At 40.7% G+C, this 20,314-nt stretch overlaps 3 protein-coding genes across 5 annotated transcripts; 1 reads left to right on the top strand and 2 right to left on the bottom strand.

Annotated features, from left to right (window-relative positions):
• Positions 1-651: 651 nt before the first annotated feature.
• On the top strand, positions 652-4,303 carry ptgesl (prostaglandin E synthase 2-like; the record flags this gene model as incomplete). Its single annotated transcript, XM_026343050.1, has 7 exons — positions 652-987; positions 1,478-1,666; positions 1,823-1,878; positions 2,133-2,297; positions 2,815-3,015; positions 3,103-3,220; positions 3,339-4,303. Coding segments are annotated over 7 exons (1,194 nt in total), but the record flags the coding sequence as incomplete, so codon positions are not given.
• Positions 4,304-5,504: 1,201 nt separating this feature from the next.
• gle1 (GLE1 RNA export mediator) lies at positions 5,505-11,857 on the bottom strand. The gene is made up of 15 exons (XM_026344207.1): positions 11,678-11,857; positions 10,986-11,228; positions 10,579-10,731; positions 10,219-10,367; positions 10,075-10,135; positions 9,726-9,983; positions 9,254-9,476; positions 8,547-8,659; positions 7,937-8,149; positions 7,434-7,624; positions 7,219-7,348; positions 6,954-7,058; positions 6,594-6,676; positions 6,453-6,516; positions 5,505-6,083 (listed from the first exon to the last, which is right to left on the bottom strand). Exons 1-15 carry the CDS (start codon positions 11,774-11,776, stop codon positions 6,015-6,017), a joined length of 2,154 nt encoding a protein of 717 aa, XP_026199992.1. The 5' UTR covers positions 11,777-11,857; the 3' UTR covers positions 5,505-6,014.
• A 465-nt stretch (positions 11,858-12,322) lies between these two features.
• On the bottom strand, positions 12,323-20,093 carry LOC113150122 (outer dense fiber protein 2-like). 3 transcript variants are annotated; one of them, XM_026342512.1, is made up of 18 exons: positions 19,849-19,916; positions 19,655-19,705; positions 18,819-18,914; positions 18,442-18,581; positions 18,082-18,211; positions 17,829-17,960; positions 17,483-17,557; positions 17,317-17,388; positions 16,449-16,565; positions 15,968-16,165; positions 15,233-15,342; positions 14,635-14,770; positions 14,296-14,406; positions 13,722-13,985; positions 13,431-13,531; positions 13,175-13,337; positions 12,797-12,922; positions 12,324-12,624 (listed from the first exon to the last, which is right to left on the bottom strand). In XM_026342512.1, the coding sequence occupies exons 2-18, from the start codon at positions 19,682-19,684 to the stop codon at positions 12,478-12,480; spliced, it is 2,148 nt and encodes a 715-aa protein (XP_026198297.1). In that variant the 5' UTR covers positions 19,685-19,705; positions 19,849-19,916; the 3' UTR covers positions 12,324-12,477. The 3 variants fall into 3 exon arrangements, with proteins under 3 accessions (XP_026198295.1, XP_026198297.1, XP_026198296.1); XM_026342510.1 differs by lacking the exon at positions 19,655-19,705 and having other exon boundaries at positions 12,323-12,624; positions 18,819-18,909; positions 19,849-20,093; XM_026342511.1 differs by having other exon boundaries at positions 12,325-12,624; positions 19,655-19,945.
• Between the last annotated feature and the right edge of the window lie 221 nt (positions 20,094-20,314).

The following is a 20,314-nucleotide window of genomic DNA, read 5'->3' as shown; positions in this document are numbered from 1 at the left end:
AATAAACTAATTTGTGGTTATGCATTATTATAGATTAAACCACCTGGAACTACATAAAGTAGTTAAATTATCCCCTGAACATTAGTGATGTTCACACATTAATGTATAATTACTTAAATCTCCAGTAATGTAATATATATCACTTTAAAAAGAGCCATTCTGCATAATGAGTTGATTATGCTAATACTATACTACAATACACTTGATGTAGAGTATTTATACACTGTACTAGTGATTCTAAGATATTTCTGTTTTTGTACTTATTCTGACAGAGATCTTTGGCCTTTATTATATTTTATGGATGACATTTTTATCTTTTTTTATACACATTCACCGTTCATGTACTGTTCTTTGGTTGTGTAAAGCTGCTTTGTGACAATGTCAATTGTAAAAAGCGCTCAACAAATAAAACTGAATTTAATTGAATCTTTTTTGTTGTTTTTGTTTTTACCTTTAAAATTGTTTTGCAATTTACAGTACAAATGTAAAATGAATTCACAATAAAACATCTCTTGGTATAATGTTTATTTTCTGTTGTGTGTAGCCCCTAAAATGTGTTTTTCTAAGAAACTAAATTGTCAGACATCATAAGAATAATAGAAGTAGGTTCACGACACACTGCCTGACAGACTCAACCCGGGGCACTAAACCCTTAAACGCCTCCTCTCGGTGCATTGTGGGACTTTATGTAAAACCAACATGGCGGCCGCCAGAGCTCTGTGTAAGGTCGGCTGCTCTCTGTTGGAGTCTCCAGCAGCCCGCCGGTCCGGTACCGTCTCCTACCTGGTGGGGAAAGGGCCGGCGCTCGTATCCAGGAGAGCGTACGGTACCGGCGGGGCGGGGGTCCGGTCCAGACTGCTGTCCTCTCTGCGGACAGGAGGAGGTGGCAGGGTGCTGGGCTGCGCCTTCCTGCTCGGTGGAGGTCTGGGCTTGTACCAGACCGTGAAGCTCTCGGTGCAGCAGCACCGGGCCGAGGATCGGACCCAGGTGAGTCCGCTCACCTGCAGCAGCAGGACAGCAGTTCGCTAAATACGCATTTGTAAATTTAGGTGGAACAAAGCAGATTAATAGTCAGATAACCATCACATGTGAAGGAATAAATCCACAATGAGCTGAGGATGGAGATAGTTAAGAGTGACTCAATAACTAACACAGGTAACAGTGGGAATAAAGTAAAAATCACAGCTTAGAGCTTCACAGGTTCATCTTGACCTAATGACCTAGTTCCAGATTCTGATTTACTGAGGATTTGCTGCTTCACTTTGCTTTAAGGCTGATTTCCAGTGTTGTGCACTTTAATACTTAAAACTTTATCTGCTTATATCGGCTTTATATTGTGACTGTTTGTGATTGGCATATTTGATCATTTCTAGATGTATATCACATATCAGTAAAAGCTGTTACACAAACATGTCTAGTAAATAAGCCAGTGTTGGAGGGGAAATTACTGAATTAATAGTGTATCAACTGTCTCCAGGTTTCAGGTGGAGGTCTGAAGTTGACTCTGTACCAGTACAAGACCTGCCCGTTCTGCAGCAAGGTGCGAGCGTTTCTGGACTACCACGGGCTGCCGTACGAGATCGTGGAGGTGAACCCGGTGATGAGGAAGGAGATCAAGTGGTCAACCTACAGAAAAGTGCCCATCCTGATGGTGGATGATGAAGTGGTAAGACCAGATTCACCCCTGACATACAGACGGCAACGATTAGCTGATCAGCTTAACCATTTATTTAGTCTGAAAAGAAAATGTGATCCTGTTGTAATTAAATTTAAAATGAAACCCGTTACCTGTGTTTTCTCTTTTTGTTTTTGTCTCTTACAGCAACTGAATGACTCGTCTGTCATCATTAGCTCCATCAAAACTTATGTAATCAACAAGTAGGTTGATGCTCGCTGTGTGTGTGTGTGATGTAAATTATTGTAAATAAACTGTCCGAGTGGCATCAAACAGAGCCACAGGACGTCTTCACGTTAAAATAAATCGATGAATTGTGAAGAAAGGATATGATTGTACATTTTTCCTGCTACAGCATTTATACAAAATGTTTTACAAGCACAGAAAAATATATTTTATTTAATTTGTTTAGGTTCTAAGATGTAGTATTATAGTATTAAAACACCTCTGTTTGCAGTACAACATCCAAGGAAAAAAACATGTCTGAGATAGTTCGCTGTTACCCGGAGATGAAATCTGTCAACGACAGAGGGAAGGAGGTGGTGGAGTACAACAACAAATACTGGCTGATGCTGAGCGAGGACCAGACTGCAATGGTTTACCCTGAGAAAGGAATGCAGAAGTAAGTCTGGACCTAGTTCTCACACACTGTCAGACACCAGAGAAAGAAATCACTGCCTGGAGCCCTCAGCAAACTCTTATTGGAAAAGGTTTCACTCGCTCCACTGGGAGCGGAGCTTCTCTGGGTCTTGGCTGTCGTCCAGTAGCTGATATAAAACCTGCAAATGCTTTAATACAGGAAGCTGGAAGCAGCTTTCACGTAGGGGCGGACGCAAACAGAGAATGAGTGGAGGGAGATTAATTCATTTGATGGAGACATAGAGCACGATGTCCAAAGGTCATGATTTACCAAGGTGTCCAGACTTTTTCACCTAAACAACTTTAATTTACTTCTATAGTCTTAAATTCATAAAGAAGTGTCGTTTTAATGTTGTTTGCTGCAGTTTGCATTCACTTAGACAATAAAACTATTTCAATAATTGTTATTAAAAGAAATTTTTTGTAGAGTTTTCTTACAATTTCCTCTATGTAAAAACAATGTTATATGTTTTTCTTGCCGTATCTGTTCCTGTTATCAGGGAGGAGATGAAGTGGCGTCAGTGGGCTGATGATTGGCTCGTGCACCTCATATCTCCCAACGTGTACCGAACCACCGGCGAGGCCCTGGCCTCCTTCGACTACATCGTACGGGAGGGAAAATTTGGTACATTTGAAGGTTTCTTTGCCAAATATGTCGGCGCTGCAGCCATGTTCCTCATCTCCAAAAGGCTGAAAAGCCGGTGAGTCCAGATCGATCTCCTTCTGCGAGGGAAATGTTTCTGGTTGTTCTGTGTGTCGTTAAGATTTTCTTCTCCTCCATCCGACAGACACAACCTACAGGACGATGTCAGACAAGATCTCTACAAAGCCGTCAATGACTGGATGGCAGCCATTGGGAAGAACAGGAAGTTCATGGGTGGGGATCATCCCAACCTGGCAGATCTGGTGAGGCTGGTCATTTGACTGTTGTAACGTTGTTGTTTTAGAAGTTTTACTCAAATATCTTCCTCCACTACTGAGATGATTTTTAACAATTTATTTTTCTGCTTCCCTCCATCTGCAGTCGGTGTTCGGCGTCCTCAGGGTGATGGAGGGCCTGCAGGCGTTTGACGACATGATGAAGAACACCAAAGTCAAATACTGGTACAGACACATGGAGAGAGCGACGCTCAACCACGAGGGCCGAGTCTGAAGCCGAGCTGAGCTGGAACTGATGACGGAGACCACAGAAACGCCGAGGGCTTCCAGCCTCCAAAAAGACTGAACAGTAAAACCTGCAGAGAGAAAAGTAAACTGCATCACCAAGAGAGAAGTCCTGCTGCGGTTGTGGAAACGGTTTGATTGATTTCCTGCTCAACAAACATGAATTTAAACCTGTTTGCTGCTGACACACACGTTAAAATACTGTTGCTTCATATTTAATTTTACCATTTAGCTGCTGAGTGAATCAAATCTACTGTTCATTTGATTTATACTAGTGAACAAACAATTTAAGGCCAGAATATCATGGTACAAGTACAAGAGTAGCTCAAATATCTTGTGGTGTATTTAGTGTTATAAAGACGTCAAAATGTCTCCTAAACCTCTTTAATGGTTTGACAGTCGACACAGATGTGATGCAGATGTGGAAAAATATTTTTATGCATTTGCTAATTGGACAGAAAAATCACTTTTTGTATTATGTCTTATTAAAAACGTTCAATCTCAACACCGTTAAGGATTTATGATACCAAACAACAGGTCTGATGTGTTTATTGATTCAAATCTTTCTCCAGCTCTCATGTGTAAGAAAAGGCTTAAAATATTAGATATTATTATCATAAGAATCCAAAAACCCTGTGAGGAAAAGTTTGACTCTCATTTTTCTGTTGACTCATGTTAAAGTCCACGTTGACTTTATTGATTGATTATTTTGTTTTTGTTCTGACGTTTTTCAGCTGGTGAGCTGCCGGTTTGAATGTACTTAACATGCAGAATTAAATCTATCAAAACGTAATGTTAAAAAAGTCAAATAAAAATTGAAACTTAGAGAGTGTTGTTGTATGTACTACAGAAAATCCACGTACAATTCCACTACATACTGTGGTTGTGGAAAATATGTTAATCTGTTTCAGAAGTGTCAAATTATTGAAATGAATCAAGCAAAGTAAACATCTAAGAACATTGATGAAACTACTGAAACTGGGTTAAGAACTGTCCAATGGAAGAAGGTCATGTGGTCTGATGAGTCCAGATTTACCCTGTTCCAGAGTGATGGGGGCATCAGGGTAAGAAGAGAGGAGGGTGAAGTGATGCACCCATCATGTCTAATGCCTACTGTACAAGCCTGTGGGGGCAGTGCTATGATCTGGGGTTGCTGCAGTTGGTCAGGTCTAGGTTCAGCAACATTATGTGTCCAAAGAATGAGGTCAGCTGACTACCTGAATATACTGAATGACCAGGTTATTAATCAATGGGTTTTTTCTTCTCTGATGTCACGGGCATATTCCAATATGACAATACCAGGATTCACCAGGCTCAAATTGTGAAAGAGTGGTTCAGGGAGCAGGACACATAATTTTTACACATGCATTGGGCACCACAGAGTCCAGACCTTAACCCTCATTTAGAATCTTTGGGAAGTGCTTGCCACAGTCCGACTCTCCCATAAGATACAAGATCTTGGTGAAAAAACTCTGGACGTAATAAATGTTGAGACTTTGCAGAAGTTTATTGAAACGATGTCACGGTTAATGAGTGTTGTAATCAAAGCTAAAGGCGGTCCAACTAAATATCATCTGACAAGTTACTGTTTAGTATTTTTAAATATATTTTAATGCTAATGCTTTTTTGAAATATAATATTTCTACACTGCTGCTGTTCACAAAGGCTGACAATAACAAAAACCATCATCACAGGAATTCATATCACACACCACATTTTATATAAACTCAGAGACATTTCCAGTAAACTGCTGATGTTTTATTTTATTCATTTGGTTTTTGTGCAGCTCTTGATGATTACAATCATTCTGGTGTTTAAAACACCTGTATAATCATTAATATTAACAATCAGACCACTTCAGCTCTTCAGAGTTTCATTTTAAAGCACTGAGTCTGCGTCAGTTTGAGATTTAATTCATCTGCGTTTTGAAAATACTAAAACACTTCAGCAGTTTTTGTGTTTCTAACCCCAGGACAACTTCATTCACTATGATAAATGACAAACCGATTCCACATGGTGGATTCATAAAAAAAAATAAATAGACGTTCAGATCATTCAACACAATCGAGATTTGAACAGTGACTGTCGAGGCCGACTAAAACCACAAACAGAGATGATCCTGCAGTGACCACAGGAAAACAAACTAACAGTAAAACGGATCTAAACATCATCCCAAACATTTTCATCTGGAGGATTCAGATTCAGGCACTTGACAGAAAATAAACAACACATAATTATTGCATGTCGTTTAAGAAACCCATGATGATGATGTATATCCTAAAGGAGCAAGAAGCAGATCTTCAAACAAGAACATCAAAACGTCCACAGCTGTTGATACATATCTCATAATCTAAACATGTAGTTGAGCTGTAGTGCGTCATCATCATCGAGTCTACTTTCCTCCTGATCAGATCTTTGCTTCAGTGGATTCAGCAAATCTTTCCAGCAGCCTCCACATCAGCCACACAGGACGTTTTGGTTTAATTCAGACCTAATAAAGCAACATGCAGCGACATCCATCATGGCTGCTCCTCCATCACGACCTCCAGAAGGTGGAGCTCAGCTGGCCTTTGGGCGGACTGATCTGTCGGCTCTGCAGCGACGTCTGCGCACAGAAAACTAAATTAACCATCCTTTCTTCACATGAAACAATCGAGATTTGGTTTACAAAGCAACTAAACATTTATGTTTTGGGATTGGTCCTAGATTATGTCTCTGATCTTTGTTTCTGTGAACAGCCCAAAATGAGCAGGAAGTAAAGACAGCTGCTCTAAAGGCCTGTAAGAGCATCACCAGGATGGAAATGCGTATCTGATGATGTATATGGGGTCCAGACATAAGATTTTTGTTTTAAACATGGTCATTCAATTTAGCATTCTGCTTTGTTAGTCAGATTATGAGACATTCAAGCTCCCAAAGAGTGTTTGTAATTAATAAAAACATCCGGCAGTAGCATTAGCAGTGTGTAACAAACCTGTAGAAACTGTTTGAGTCTGATGACTGAGCCCATCTGTCCGCTGCTGGTCACCGCTTCTATTCTGGAGACGACAAAGAGAAACGTTCAGAGATTAAATCTATCTACTGACTCGACTTTAAACCTGAAGTCAGTGTTTACCTGGGGAAGTATTCGTCTTTAAGAAGCAGGATGAGTTTCCAGAACTGGCCCTGATACTGCTTCATCAACGCGTTACCACAAACCTGAGGGAAACACAAACATCAGCGCTGGAGTTTAGTCACACGTGTGTCCACGTCTGCTTCTTTGATATGATGATATAATATGATTTATTCTTTTCTAAACTACCGCTTAATGTCATCTGATGACTGCAAGTTTTTCTTTTTTGGACTTAAAATTGTCTTTCTGCAGGTGCTGACTTCTTCATTACATCATTAAGTCTTGATTTACTGATCTGCTGCATGTATATTCACTGCTGGGGCTGTGACATGTTAACTGTGCCCTCACAGGTGGAGGACTCACCTCCAGAAAATCAAACAGCAGCGTTGCCGTGATGTCGGCCAGAGGCTCCATGTTGAGCATCTGAGCCAGCCAACGCCAGCCTTGGTTCAGACCATGAGGAACCAACTGAAGCACAACCACCAACAAGCACGTGTGGGATTAAAGAATAACTTGATATAAACAACTTATATAAATATATAAATATATAAATATAATAAACAGAATCTCCAGGTTTAATGAGTTCTTGCCACTCATATCAGACTGAAATGACAAACTGGGATTTTACCCCCTGTTTGGAGCCGTACGGCCACTGCAGCTGGATCACAGCAGCATAGAGACGGATCATCCCAGACATCCTCTTCAGGAAACTGTCCTGACCTTCGACCCCTGAGTCGTCGACACGGTAACCAAGAATCCTGAGGAAGAAGAGAAAATCTCTGATGCCCTGGAAACATTTTACACACAGAAAGTTACACTGAGTAGAAATGAGGGGCTCTTCACCTCTGATATTCCTCCACAGGCGTGCCGTCCTTCATCGGAGGGTAATGTGGGACTGCGTAGGGGCATTTCTTATGCAGGTGGGCGAGGATGAGGTCTCCCACCCGAGGGTGTCGCTCCCAGACACCAGAGGCCACCACAGCAATGGGAAAGGCGGCTTCGTGGTGAGACGCCACCTCCTCCTCTCCTTGTTTCTATAGGGAAAAAAGAAACATCAGAGGAGTTTCAATTATTCATTTCAGTTTTAAAATTCAAAGTAGTTCCTCTGATGAGCTTTATGAAACAACGCTAATTTAAAACATGGGAAACTGCAAGAACTCCTCACACTTAAGAAGCTGAATAAGAGAATTTTTGTGGTCAACTCTAACACAATATGTTCCCATTTCTCTAAAATGATTGGGAACATGCTCTTCAAGGCTTTTCAGGACTTGATAAAAAAAAGTATGTGCAGCTTGGGACTTCTCTTGAACACGTGCATCACACTTATCTCCTCCTGTCGGACTCACCACAAACTTCTCAGCCAGTTTGTAGGCGACGAAGTCCAGGCCCTGAGGATGCTGGGAGGTGGAGACAGACTTCCCCCCGGACACCACCACCTGTCCTGACAGCAGCTTGTCAATCTTGTCAAAGATCTCCCGGAGCTGCGATCCAGAGTTGCTGGCGATTTGACTGACGGGGATGGTGGCGGCTTTCTGGAGCTCCAGTTTTAGCTTCTTTGTCTGAGAATAGAAATTAAAACGATGTAGTAAAATGATGTAGAAACCAGATTTTCAAAAAGAGAGTTTAACAACAGGAGATATGCTTCTTATTCACTACATTAATAGAAAAATAACACACTGCAGCCTTATAATAACGAGTCTGCTACATGTTAAAGAGACCAGGAGCAGACAAGGATCAGGAGGATTCTTATCAGACACCAGAAAACAATTTGTGGCTTTTCTACACTGTAGATCCATGTTCATGTAACCCTGAATCTACATCAATCTACAGGAAGAAGCTTTACCATGAGGTTCTTTTAATTGGCTCTTTTACAGATCACTTTACATTTCCAATCCCGAAGCTGGAGTGAATTTCCCGGTTACATTACAAACACTCCTGCAGAGAGGATGAACCCACCTGCATGTCTTTTGGGGAGTTGAGTTGTTCAAAGGACTGAGCGCACTGAGCAGCTGAATCCTGCAGCTCCTTGTACCATTTCATTGTGCTGTCTTCAGCGCTGTTCTGGAGCCCTGTTGGAAGATCAAAAGACAAAACACACAAAAAAAAGCTAAGCAGCAATAATAAATAACCTAAATTTTATTAAGGTCTATTCTAAATGCACATTAAAATGTAATAATAATACAAACTAACTCAGTAATGCACCAAGAAAGAAAATAAAAAGGTGGAAACAAAATGAATGGTTACACTCATCTTACTGTATTAAAAATAATAATTTGAAGAGTTAAGAGGTGGACAACTACGTACTTATTATTGTTATTATTACCATTATTATTATTTCCAGCATTTTTATAACTGTTGATTTAAACCTGAGACTGAATCTAGTTTCCTATTATCTTTTACTGTTTTTCTTATGGAATATGCAAATTAATTCATTTTCATTTTTCTTTATTATTAATTTACCTTTGCTTTGTAAAGTCAATTTAAGTTGAGATTTGTTGTCTTTTGCCACCTTAAGATCAAGATTTTCTAAATAGTCAACATTTATTCAGTCTGTGTTCTTCTAAATGTGTTATCTTTGTTTCTTAATTTCACATAAATGGTGTCTTAGGTGTGTTGTTGTTGTTGATTTCTAACAACACACACCAACACAACAGCCTCCTGACCTTTCCTCTGCGCTCGCTCCTTGGCTGACTGCGCTGCCTTCTGCTGCGCTTCCTGCTGCGCCTGCAGCTCTGCCTGCTTCTTGCGTGCCTCTTCCTCCTCCTGGTCCTTTTTCTTCTTCTCTTGAGCCTTGGCCGCCTCCTCCTGCATCATCCGGATCAGTGCCCTCATTTCGTGAAGGGATCTTTCAGCCGCCGTCATGTCCTCCACGCTGGGGAAGTCTCCCTAGAAAGAGGCAGTAAAACAGTTACACAGAATCTGAATGATGAAGTTCGACATATAGATTCTTCCTGGACTAGGAAACCTCAAAAAAAAAAAAAAAAGCAAAATACAACCAGTGTGTTCACATACACTGTATTAAATCATTTTCTCAAAGGCAGAGATTTATAATTGTGTTTACTGTGATCCTCCTGATCAGCGAAGAAAGGTGCAACAACCCAATCCTGGGCTCTAACAGTCAGATGTTAAACTGACCTCTGCCGTCTTCCGAACCACCTCTGACACCTGGGAGCACAGCTGGTTCCCGCGGGTGCTGTAGGAGCTGAGGCTGGTCACTGGAAGATCAGTTTTGGCCTGGGTGGACGGCTCCAGCAGCTGGTTTAGCTGCAGTACCTCCTCCTGGATGTTGTTGAGGTTACGTAGCCTCTCCCTGCCATCTGCCTGCCGCTGTCGCTCAAGCTCTGCCTCTCGCAGCCGCTGCTGCTCCAGCTCCCTCAGTCGCAGGTTCATGATCTGACACAACGGACAACAAAGAAAATGAATGTACTACAGAGGTATCCACTTCCACAGGTGCTGACCAGGTCTGATTTTTGATGGGTCATACCTTCATTCTGTGTCGCTGCTCTTCCTTCAGCTTCTCTTGCCGCCCAATGCTCTCTTTAGTTCTACAGTGGAGAGAGACGTCTTTGATTACAGAACATTTTCAGAAGTGTTTAACACTATAAAAAACATGTTGTGTTGCTCTTACTCTCTGTCCATCATGTCCCTCATACTCTGGTACTCCTGCCTCTGCTTCAGCTCCATTAACTCCTCAAAGCGTTTAAGCTGTTCTGACTCTGAGCTCGCCACGGCCGCCACCAGCTTCTCCTGCATCTCCTGCCGCAGTTTGAGTGCCATCTGAGCCCAAAGATTTAAGACATCAATCAAGTGAATTTACAGAGCTTCCTGCAGTTTCATACACTCCAAAGTTCTTATAATCTTACGAATTACATAAAGGGTGACATTGTTCTATTGGTCTTGGTATGTGTATAAAACATTAAAAAATTGATACATTTATAAAATATAAATAAAAAAAATGTTTTAGAAAAGTATAAAAAGCATGTCTCACTTTGGCCTTTGCTCTTTGTTCCTCCTCAAATTTGATAATGCAGCCGGCTGTTTCCATGGCTTTAGGCGACAGCAAGGAAATGGCATGTTGTGACGCAGGACTAGAAACGTCATCTGGCTCTGAAACTTCATCCTTCGCAACATCACTAACAGCCTGCAGCATTTTAACGAGAGGAAAGGGTACAAGTTAAAATTTCAGGACAGGTGGATGAATTCAAAGAGACCTCGAAGACAATCGCAGGTACAGTACTGAAAGGAGGAACAGTTCTGTTTATTTAGGAAATAAAACATCAGTTCCTGCGTGCTCAGTGCTCAGTAATGATTTAGAGGACACTGTCAATGAGGCTCAGTCTGTTTGTCAGATAATTGTGAATCATTAAAAGCAACTTTCCCACAAAATAAATTCACCTGCTCACGCTCTGTCTTTAAAGACGGGGCTGCAGAAAGAGTGGTGTGTTTACTGTTCACGTCAGGGATGGATCCCCGGGAAGAAACAGAGGCTGGGATCTCCTCTGACAAGCCAGGGCTGGAATCTCCAGAGCTGGATCCTAGAAAACTGGACCTCTGCAGGGGTGAAGAACTGATGCGCTCCAATATGACCCCACAATGTGAGGACAGGCTGACGGCCTCTTTGCACCCAGCCAGTATATGCTGCAGAGACACAGACACAATAGAGCTCAAGTGGACCTCATTCATGCAGCCATGTTTTATTTTTAGGTTCTAATATGTTTTATTTCACTGTTTAATTAACTAAAGATAATGAAAACAGCTGTGAGATTTAAACCAGAGTGTGTATCTTATTGTATGTAGTGAGGTAACATGTACGTTATTACTCCTTAAAGTATGTCGCAGTAAAAGTTTGAAGTCAAAATAGCTCAAGTACTCAAGTAAAGCAACTTAAGCAAACTGTGCTGGTTAGCTGTCCTCATTGCAGACTGAGGTTGAGCTAAACAGTTAAACAACCACATTACTACTAAATTATTATTACTCAGGTTTTATAATCCAGGTAAACACGTTAGAACAGCTTGGCTAACATTAACCACCCATTAGCTGCTCCGCTAACAGCTAACGATAATGTTAGCTAGCTAGCGCTGACTCACCTCGCCTCTTTCCGACCAGTACGGGTCGAACGAGATGTTTCCCTTTGGTGAATTTTTTAAGGCCTCTAAAGTTCCCCATCGCAGGTTTTCAGCAGGCATCGCCACCGATTAGCAAACAAAAACAATACAACTAACTTCAGGTAGTTTGGCTAAATTTTGAACAGCCGGTTTGTTACTTAAATTACAATCCGACGAGAAACAGCGGGTCGTCTACATAAGGACTTAAAGGTTCCGGCTGAGTTTTTAACTTATTATATCTATTTCGGTTTTTAATCTCGAAAAAAAACGTAATTTAAAATATTTAATTTATATAATATACGAATTTATATTTGATCACTCTAAAATATCTTAAATTCCTAAATTTCTTCACAGAGTTTAGTGGAAATAAGACTTTATACTACAGGTCCTGTGTGGCTGCACAGTAGCAGTCTACAGTTAATTTTAGAGAATTAAATCATATGTTTATTAAATACAGTTTTAGTGGATGCTACATTTGGTATTTCATGCACAATCTTACAATATTATAAGTATTATAATGACTATATAATGAATAAAGTAGAAAAAGTAAAAGTGCAAAATTAAAGTGTTTTATTTTGCATTACAGTATATTGTATTACAATATTAGAGATTAGCAGAATAAAATCCTGCAGAATTGTGAAGGAATTTATTTATTAAAATGAATATAAATAAATTCAAAGTAATAAAAACACATTTCATTAAAAGTAGCATTTTAAAAAATGTCATAATATAAAAATCAATCAAAATCTACTACAGTGTTTTTGGGAATGGTTGAATGCTGGTCAGGTTGCCAGTAAAGAATCACCAAACACGTTTCCATATGATGTTTTGAGAAAATGAACATAGTTCTGCAGACTGCGGTTTGTAGAGTCCGACTGCTCCAGTCGGTCCTTCATGTTCTGCAGCTGAGTTTGGAAACGCTGCTCCATCTGAAAACAAAAGTAAAACAAAGAAAAAACTTTTTTTACCGTTTATTGCAGTGCACTGAAGTCCTAGCATGTGCGGCATATGCACACTGCGTAATTTCGATGATTTTTCTACTAAATCCTACCAACAGGCACTGATGTTTGTTTTAAGGAGAAACACGGTGATGTGCTGTACCTCTTCCTTGCTTTGTTGTAGCTGACTCAGCTCGGTCTTGGCTCGACTCAGCTGGCTCTGCAGGTCCAAGGCTTTAGACTGAGACACTCTCTCTTTGGCTAAAACCCTCTGCATGCTGTCGTTCACCTGCCGGCCAGAAAGCAAAAAACGTTCAGCAGACGATTAATTGACAGTGCAATTGCAATGCAAAAAAGTAAGTGAACCCTTTGGAATTATATACATTTATGCACTTATTAACTATTCTCAAAGACGGTATTATACTATTCAACAACGGTTAAACAAACTGTCTAAAGGTTAAAGTAGAGGTTAAAGTTATGTGATGTTTTGTTCTGTTCGCACTGATGGACAGACTGAAGATGTGAGTCTGTTGTTTCAGACCTGTTTCTGTGCGTCGTCCAGAGATTGTTGGAGCTGCCGGGACAAGATGCTGCACTCGCGGCTCTTCTCCTCCAGTTGCTGCTGAATGCTGCGGATACTTGTGTCCTTTGAGTTGAGAGCCTGAGACATGTCTTTATTTTCTACCTTCATGTCATCCAGCTTCCTAAAACAGAAAGCACTTAACTCATCTCTGTTTTTTAATTTAAGCAATCCAATCTTTACAGCCATTAAAGAAGTTCAGTAAATGTCTTGTTACCTCTCTAAGTTGTGAATTTTCTCTTTAAGAACATTGTTCTCTTCCTGCAGAAGCACGTTCCTCTGCTGAAACGTCTCCAGCTGAGTGCCTTGTTGCTCCACCTGTGGAGGAACACAATTACTGTGACAAACAGCAGTGTCATCCATGTGAGGAGGTTGTCGTCAGTGCTGCTGTTGAACTGCAGCATTTTACAGGAAGGTTATTATGAATTATCATGAAGGGAGGACAGATGTGTTAGTACTGCATTATTTTCAGATAGATGCTGAGTGAATTTTTAAGGCTTTTACATACCTTGTGTCTGACGTCAGAGAGAGCTGAGCTGTGCTCCATGTTCCTCCTATCGTGTGCCTCGGCCTCGTGCTGGGCGTCTCGGAGCTGCTGCTCGGTCCTCCTCAGTCTGTCAGGTAGCGGCTCAAGCTCTCTGAGCCGGCCCAGCAGCTCCCTCTTCACCTGCTCCATCTCCCTCTCCAGGCACACCTTCACCTCCCGTGCCTCCTTCTGCGTCATCTCCAGCTTTATGCAGTACTCCTCTGATTCCAGACGAGCCTGCTGCACCTACAGAGAGAGGTATGGTGCCACCACAGCACAGCAACAGTAAACCTAAACACTTCTCAGCATCTAAAGTGTGTCTATGCACATAATACGCTTTATGCTTTTCAAAGTTAAAGAGTCAATTTAGCAAAATCACATAAAACATGTAGGTAAATATCTATGCCCCACTCAGCAGCACTGTAGGTACATTTGACAGTTTTATCAATATGTTTGAGTGAATTGAAGCAAATGTCAAACCACGTGGAACAGTATTCAGAAATACATATAAATTATGTTGGTGATCATTTATTTCCTGACTTTAGTCTGAGTGTACCTTCTTCTTGTATTTCTCCACCAGATTTTCATACTTTCTGATGGATGATTTCAGCTGACGAGCTTCAGACTGAAGTCCCCTGAGTTTCTCCTCAGATGATGACAACTCGACCTGAATATGATACAGTGTACGGTTAATACAAGCTCTTTAGTCCACAGACATTCAGAAACAGTAGAAGAAGATGCTGTCAAAACTGAATTGTTTTCTTGTTTTGTTAAGGCTATTGGCCATAAGAGCTTCAAAATAAACTGGCATGAGCACTCGAAGACACTGGTCATCAATAAATAGCCATATTATATGTCATGAGGGTTATCTTATTGTTACACATGTTGGAAGTACCTTGAGTTTTTGGTTGTCCAGCTTAGTGGAGGCGTTTTCAGCGCTGAGTTGATGCAGCTCATCTCTGAGTTTCTCCCTCTCTGCCCGACTCTTCTCTTCTGATAAGTGAAGCTGGGAGTGCAGCTCGGTCACCTGACTGCGAGAGAAGCATGTGGATCAAGGTGTCACGCACAATTTAACCTTTACATTTAACCACATTTATGTATAAACCTCAACTATGGTCAGATCTTCAACTACATACTCCACTATAATTCAGAGGGAAATATTGTGTTTTTTACTCCACTACAGCTCTTTGATAGCTTATTGACCAATGCAGATTCTAATGACAGAAAATAATTCAATGATAAATGTCAATAATTATGATTAGTAATTAGTATTATAAATTAACTACCTACAGTACATAAAATAGATAAAATCTGCTTCATTTTTTAATAAGTACTTTTTTTTCTTTGTTGTACTTTTTACCGGTGCGTCGGCCCTAGTACTTGTTTTTTTATTGTCATCTGTTCTTATTTGTGAATTGACGTAAAAATGTTAGATTGTTCTGGTCTGTGCAGATTATGATGTTTGGACTAAAAGTGTTTCTGAGTGCACTCACAGTTTGAGAACAGATATGTCCTCTTCCAGACGTTCTTTAGCAGCTGCCTCTTTAGAGTGTCGGAGGCACCAGTCACTGGACGTAGACAGAGCTTCAGCCAACTGGGTTTCCTTTAAGATAATGAAACACACAAAGTGCCACATTATATGTTAGGATAAAGAATATTGTGCAAGACGTTTTAATTATTATCCTTCACCTGAATCTGTTGACAGATTGACATGTTGGTGAGCAGCAGCATCTTGATAGTAGCCTCTGTGATTTTTTTGTCTTGTCTAATTTTAAGTCTGTGATATCACAGATGCTGCAGGTCACTGAATAAAACTTTCAGACATGTTTTTTTTGGTCTTTGTGCCCTGACCCTTCTGCTGACAAAGACGCCACATGGAAATAGGTGAGTAGGAACATTAGGGACTAAGAAAGAGTGCCAAATCACAACCGATGTCATCTCAAGGCACTTTACAGTGTTTAATGTTGTATTATTGTAATGTGTAAACCCCACTTAAGCAACACTAGATGAGGAGAGGAGAGGAGAGGAGAGGAGCAGTGTTATGAGTAGAGGTCCCACAGACTTATCCTTAGCAGCATAACTAAGAGATGGTTCAGAGTCACCGGAGCAATACTGAGGAATAAGTGATCATGTACTATGCTGCCAGTTCCGAGAAAGATTATATGCATGTCGGTGATTTTCAGACATTGTGGTGTGGTCCTGTGTGTCAGACGGTTCTGAATACTGACCTTCTCTTGAAGTCTTTCTTTGAGCTGCTTGGCAGACTCCTCAGCTCTCATGGCCTGCTGAGTCACCAGGGTCAGAGCTTCCCGGTCTTTCTGCCTCTGCTCATTCTCCTCTCCGTAATTCCGTTGCCTCATAGTCTGCAGCTCCTCCTGCAGAGCCTGGAGCTCCTTCTGCTGCTGCTTGTGGCTCTGCTGCATCCTCTAATTCACCAAGAAAGAAGACAGTGGTATTGAGAAACCTGCTTCAAGGTGGAGTAAAGACATACAAACAATGTAAATGCTGCTGTAAATCACAGAAGCGACTTTGTTGTTAAAGAACTTATTGCTAAATTGTATAAATTGCATTTTTGCCTCAATGCCCTCCTACTTAACTTTATCAGTTAACTTTATTCCTTACAACACCAACAGTAGCACCTGCAGCATGTAACACTGTCAGTGTTTGCTTGACCAATGAAATACTGATGTGTGTTTTATGTTCACGTGCCTGAATCTCAGCAGACAGTTGGGCCTTTTCAGTTTCTGCCCTGTTAAGCTGAGACTCCAGGTGGTCTCGGGTTGACTCCAGGACTCTCGAAAGCTCTGCTGTCGTCTTTATGTTGTCCTACAATGACAAAGGGAATCAGAGGGCGAGGAGACAGTTTCTATTTAGGAACACGTGAACCTTAAAATGCCACGTTCTTCAGCAGCTGCGTCTGGATGCGGGCAAACACACAAAGTGTCTCCTAATTATTTTATTGTGCAGCACAACAATAAGTCCAAACATACAGCCATGGTCATAAAGAGCTATCATAAACAACACAGAGCCCTACAAGAGATGATGCTGTTTGACCTGTGTGCAAATGTACTGAGGAAAACTGGAGTTTCTATTTGGAAGCAACCAAATATTGACTTTGTATATGGCTGTGTGAGAGACTTTTTCTACCAATCTAAAGTGGCAAGTAACCCCCTTTGGAATGACCTGGTTTTCTGTATCTACTGATAAAATAAAAAGGAAAACAAATCCACTGTGATCAGTTGGCTGCAGGGAGTATCATGACTTTCGAGCTGCTTTGCTGCATTAGGACCTGGACAGGTGCGTCCTGAAGCTCGGTGTCCACAAACTGAAACTTAGCAGAGGATCGGTGAGATATTAAAGTCACTCTACAGACAGTTGTGCAAGTCTAATCCACAACAACTGGAAGAGCTTTTTTTAAGAGGTTCAACCAATTATTTAATCCCCCAGAACTTCATAATTTAAGGGACGTGTTCCATAAAGAGTTTTTTTTCCAGATTTGTAAAACAAGATCATTCCACAGGATTCACAAATGTTTTCTGATAAAATCCTGATGTAACAGTCAGTTATCATTTTTAACCTTTTCGAAATCCAGATGCTCAGCTAGCTTCGACGCCTCCTTCTCCTTGTTGACGAGTTTGGCCAAAAGTCGCTGTAAAAAAAGAAATAAAAAGAACCTTGTTTCATATCGCCTGGTGGCAGATGAACTCGTGAATGAATAGAAAACAGCACCGTATGCCTCTTACAATGTTGTCTGCTTCACTATCAGCCAGTCTCTTCTTTAAGGAGTCTCTCTGCTCGGACCACACCAGAGATTCTCTCTGTGGATACAACAACACGGATGCAACAAAGACTTTTTGATGTAATTTATGGTGCTTTTATATGTTTTTACAAACAGAAGTAGCATACAGTTGGATCATGGTTTCAGTTTAAATTATTCTCGCAGCTAAAGTAAGTGGACAAAGCAAAACAATAGAAAAATTATTTATAGTGAAATAAAAAAAGAAAAAAAAAATCACATTTATGAAAGAAGAATCAGTAGATGTCTGGTGTTTCTCTTGACAAATTATTTAAAAAACAAAAATTCTGTACCGCGTATTCACTCCACTCTCGAAGAAGCTCTCGAAGGCTGTGGTTCGTGTAGTCAAACATCTCTATCTTCTCTAACAACAACCCCCGCTGTCGGGTCAGTGAAGCTGCATGCATCTTTGACAGCCGCTTGTCCTAAAACATTAAACAAGAAAGAAAACATCATTATCTACAGTAAACTAAGTTCCCAGTTTATTCACACTGCATCTAGTTTTCATCCCCCGGAACCAAAATTATCATTTGGTGCCAGACTTACCTTGGTGAAGCTGTCGATGGTATCCTTCAGAGCTGTCAGCTGATTAGCTACAGCTACGCCGTCGATTTCTGCTTCTACAAGTGCCCTCAGAAGCACATCTATGTTTTTGTATTGACCACTGGAATCCGAACTGTAAGCAAGAGTGTAAGATATAAGAACTGTTTTAAATAAGTTCAGAATTAGGGCTAAACGTGGATAGGTACAGTATCCACCAACACCAACCAACAACAAAATACCGTCATAGTTGAATATTACATAACTAAAATAGTTTGGAATTCTATTAAAGTATGTTAAGGTGAATATCCACTGAGCAGAAAAAGAATACATCAGTTTTTTTCCAGCTCCTGAAGAGGTTCTTACTTCTTTAAACGCCGGATGTTTTCTTGCTCTCGGAGAAGGACACTGAGATTTTTGGATACTGCAGCCAGCTCGTCTTCCTGCTCCTCTCCATCGCGCTGACGTCTGGCCCCACTTTCTGACTGATGCTGCACTCTGCTTCTCTGGTCATAGGACACAAACAAATGGAACTTATGACAAACAAGACTAAAATAGATTCAGAAAAGTTGCAAAAAAAAAAAGCAAGAAAATATAAAGCCGAGTTATATGTTTTGTTGTTAAAAATCCACATTGTCACATTGCAAACATTTCGGTCCTGCTACAGGAGTAAATCCCTGCCAAATATTGTTTTCAGGCTGTATGAGACATTACAAAATAACTGGACATGTGTAAAAGCTCACATCTCTTCGGCAGGACAGTCTTCCTGGAGGAATCCATGGCGCCCTGACTTTTGGCCTCCCCTCATCTCCCTTCACTAAAGAATCTTTTATCCTGTTCTGCAAAAGAAGATATGTCAGGTAAAACACATAAGACTGATTTCAGCATTCTTGTCCAAAAAATTAAGACTGTTTAGAAAGTATGTTAAAAGGCATAAATTACTATGAACCAATTAAGACACAATGTACCCCTTGTTACGAACATGTAGAAGACCTAAACCCATTTACTGAAACAGACGATAGTTTCTTTGTGATCTCTTCCCAACTCTTTATTGCTGATTTATATCTCTTTTCAGCCTGATTAGCTGCTTGGAGTCTCTTTGGGGAATAATGAATTGTCTTCGTGAACTTTTTCGGTGTATTCTCTCAGGATATTTGATTCTATAAACGTCTCTGTGGGCGTCTGGAGTCTCTTTTTTTGAAATTTTGAGTTTCTTTGTGGATGTTTTAACTCCTTTTTGTGATCTTTGTAAGTGCTTGAAGGAGCTGTGGAGCTGTTTTGGATCTCTTGAAGGACTTTCTGTTGTTTAGCAGCTCTGTGGTTGTCTTGTGCCTCTTTTCTGGACGCTTTGATTCCTTTTTATCAACCTTTTGTCTTTGTATTCTGATTCTCTCTTGTCTCTTGTAACATTGTGGTAAACAAACTAACACATCAGTGACATGATCATTTCCACAGACTAGCTAGAAAATAACTTCCAACACATTGTGCATATTTAACCTTTGGTCATCAGAAGCAATAAAAAAGGAACCATGAAAACGTAAACGTTGTTTTTGGTTTAATAGACCAGTATGTTAACAACCTGTGGGGTTTTGCTGGGACTCCTCCTCATATGAACATGTACAGGTGTGGTCTCCGGTACATGTACGTGGACCGGCGGCGGGGATGAATCCGGGGTTGTCATTGTTTCGAGACGTTACAACAACATTCAGGACGCAGTTAGTATCACAAAAAAACCAACTAAACGACAGTTAACAGCCGATAGCTCATAATTACCGTGCTAAGCTGGCGACATGTCTCCAATATAGCGTTAAATCTCGACTTTTGTTTGCGGAGGGGACGGTTGTTCGTCTGCACCTACGAGCTCGCTGATTGGCTGATTCGCAGTATCTCGAGCTGTGATTGGTGTACAGGAGGTGTCGATAAGCGTTGCTAGTGGTAACCATTCAAAGTAACGGGTAATGACGCATTCACAGAACGTCTTTGGAATGGGAAAAACGGGAAACCATGTGGTACTTGGAGTTTTCAATGCGGAAAAAGGAAAACTCAAAATTAATTTAATTTAATTTAATTAGCAGTAACTCAGTGGGTTTGTTGCGCAGAGAAATACATCTTAGTGAAGAACATATACTTTTTTGGCTTAATAAGCGCAAGACTAAAGTACTCCACTACAAGTAGAAGTTCAGCTTCACTTTTCTTTACTAATATTTAAGTACTAAGTACATGATCTAGTTGTTTCTCT

The sequence above is a fragment of the Anabas testudineus genome, chromosome 9, assembly GCF_900324465.2.
Source record: "Anabas testudineus chromosome 9, fAnaTes1.2, whole genome shotgun sequence".
NCBI lineage: Eukaryota > Metazoa > Chordata > Actinopteri > Anabantiformes > Anabantidae > Anabas > Anabas testudineus.
This window is presented reverse-complemented; position numbering and strand designations above follow the sequence as displayed.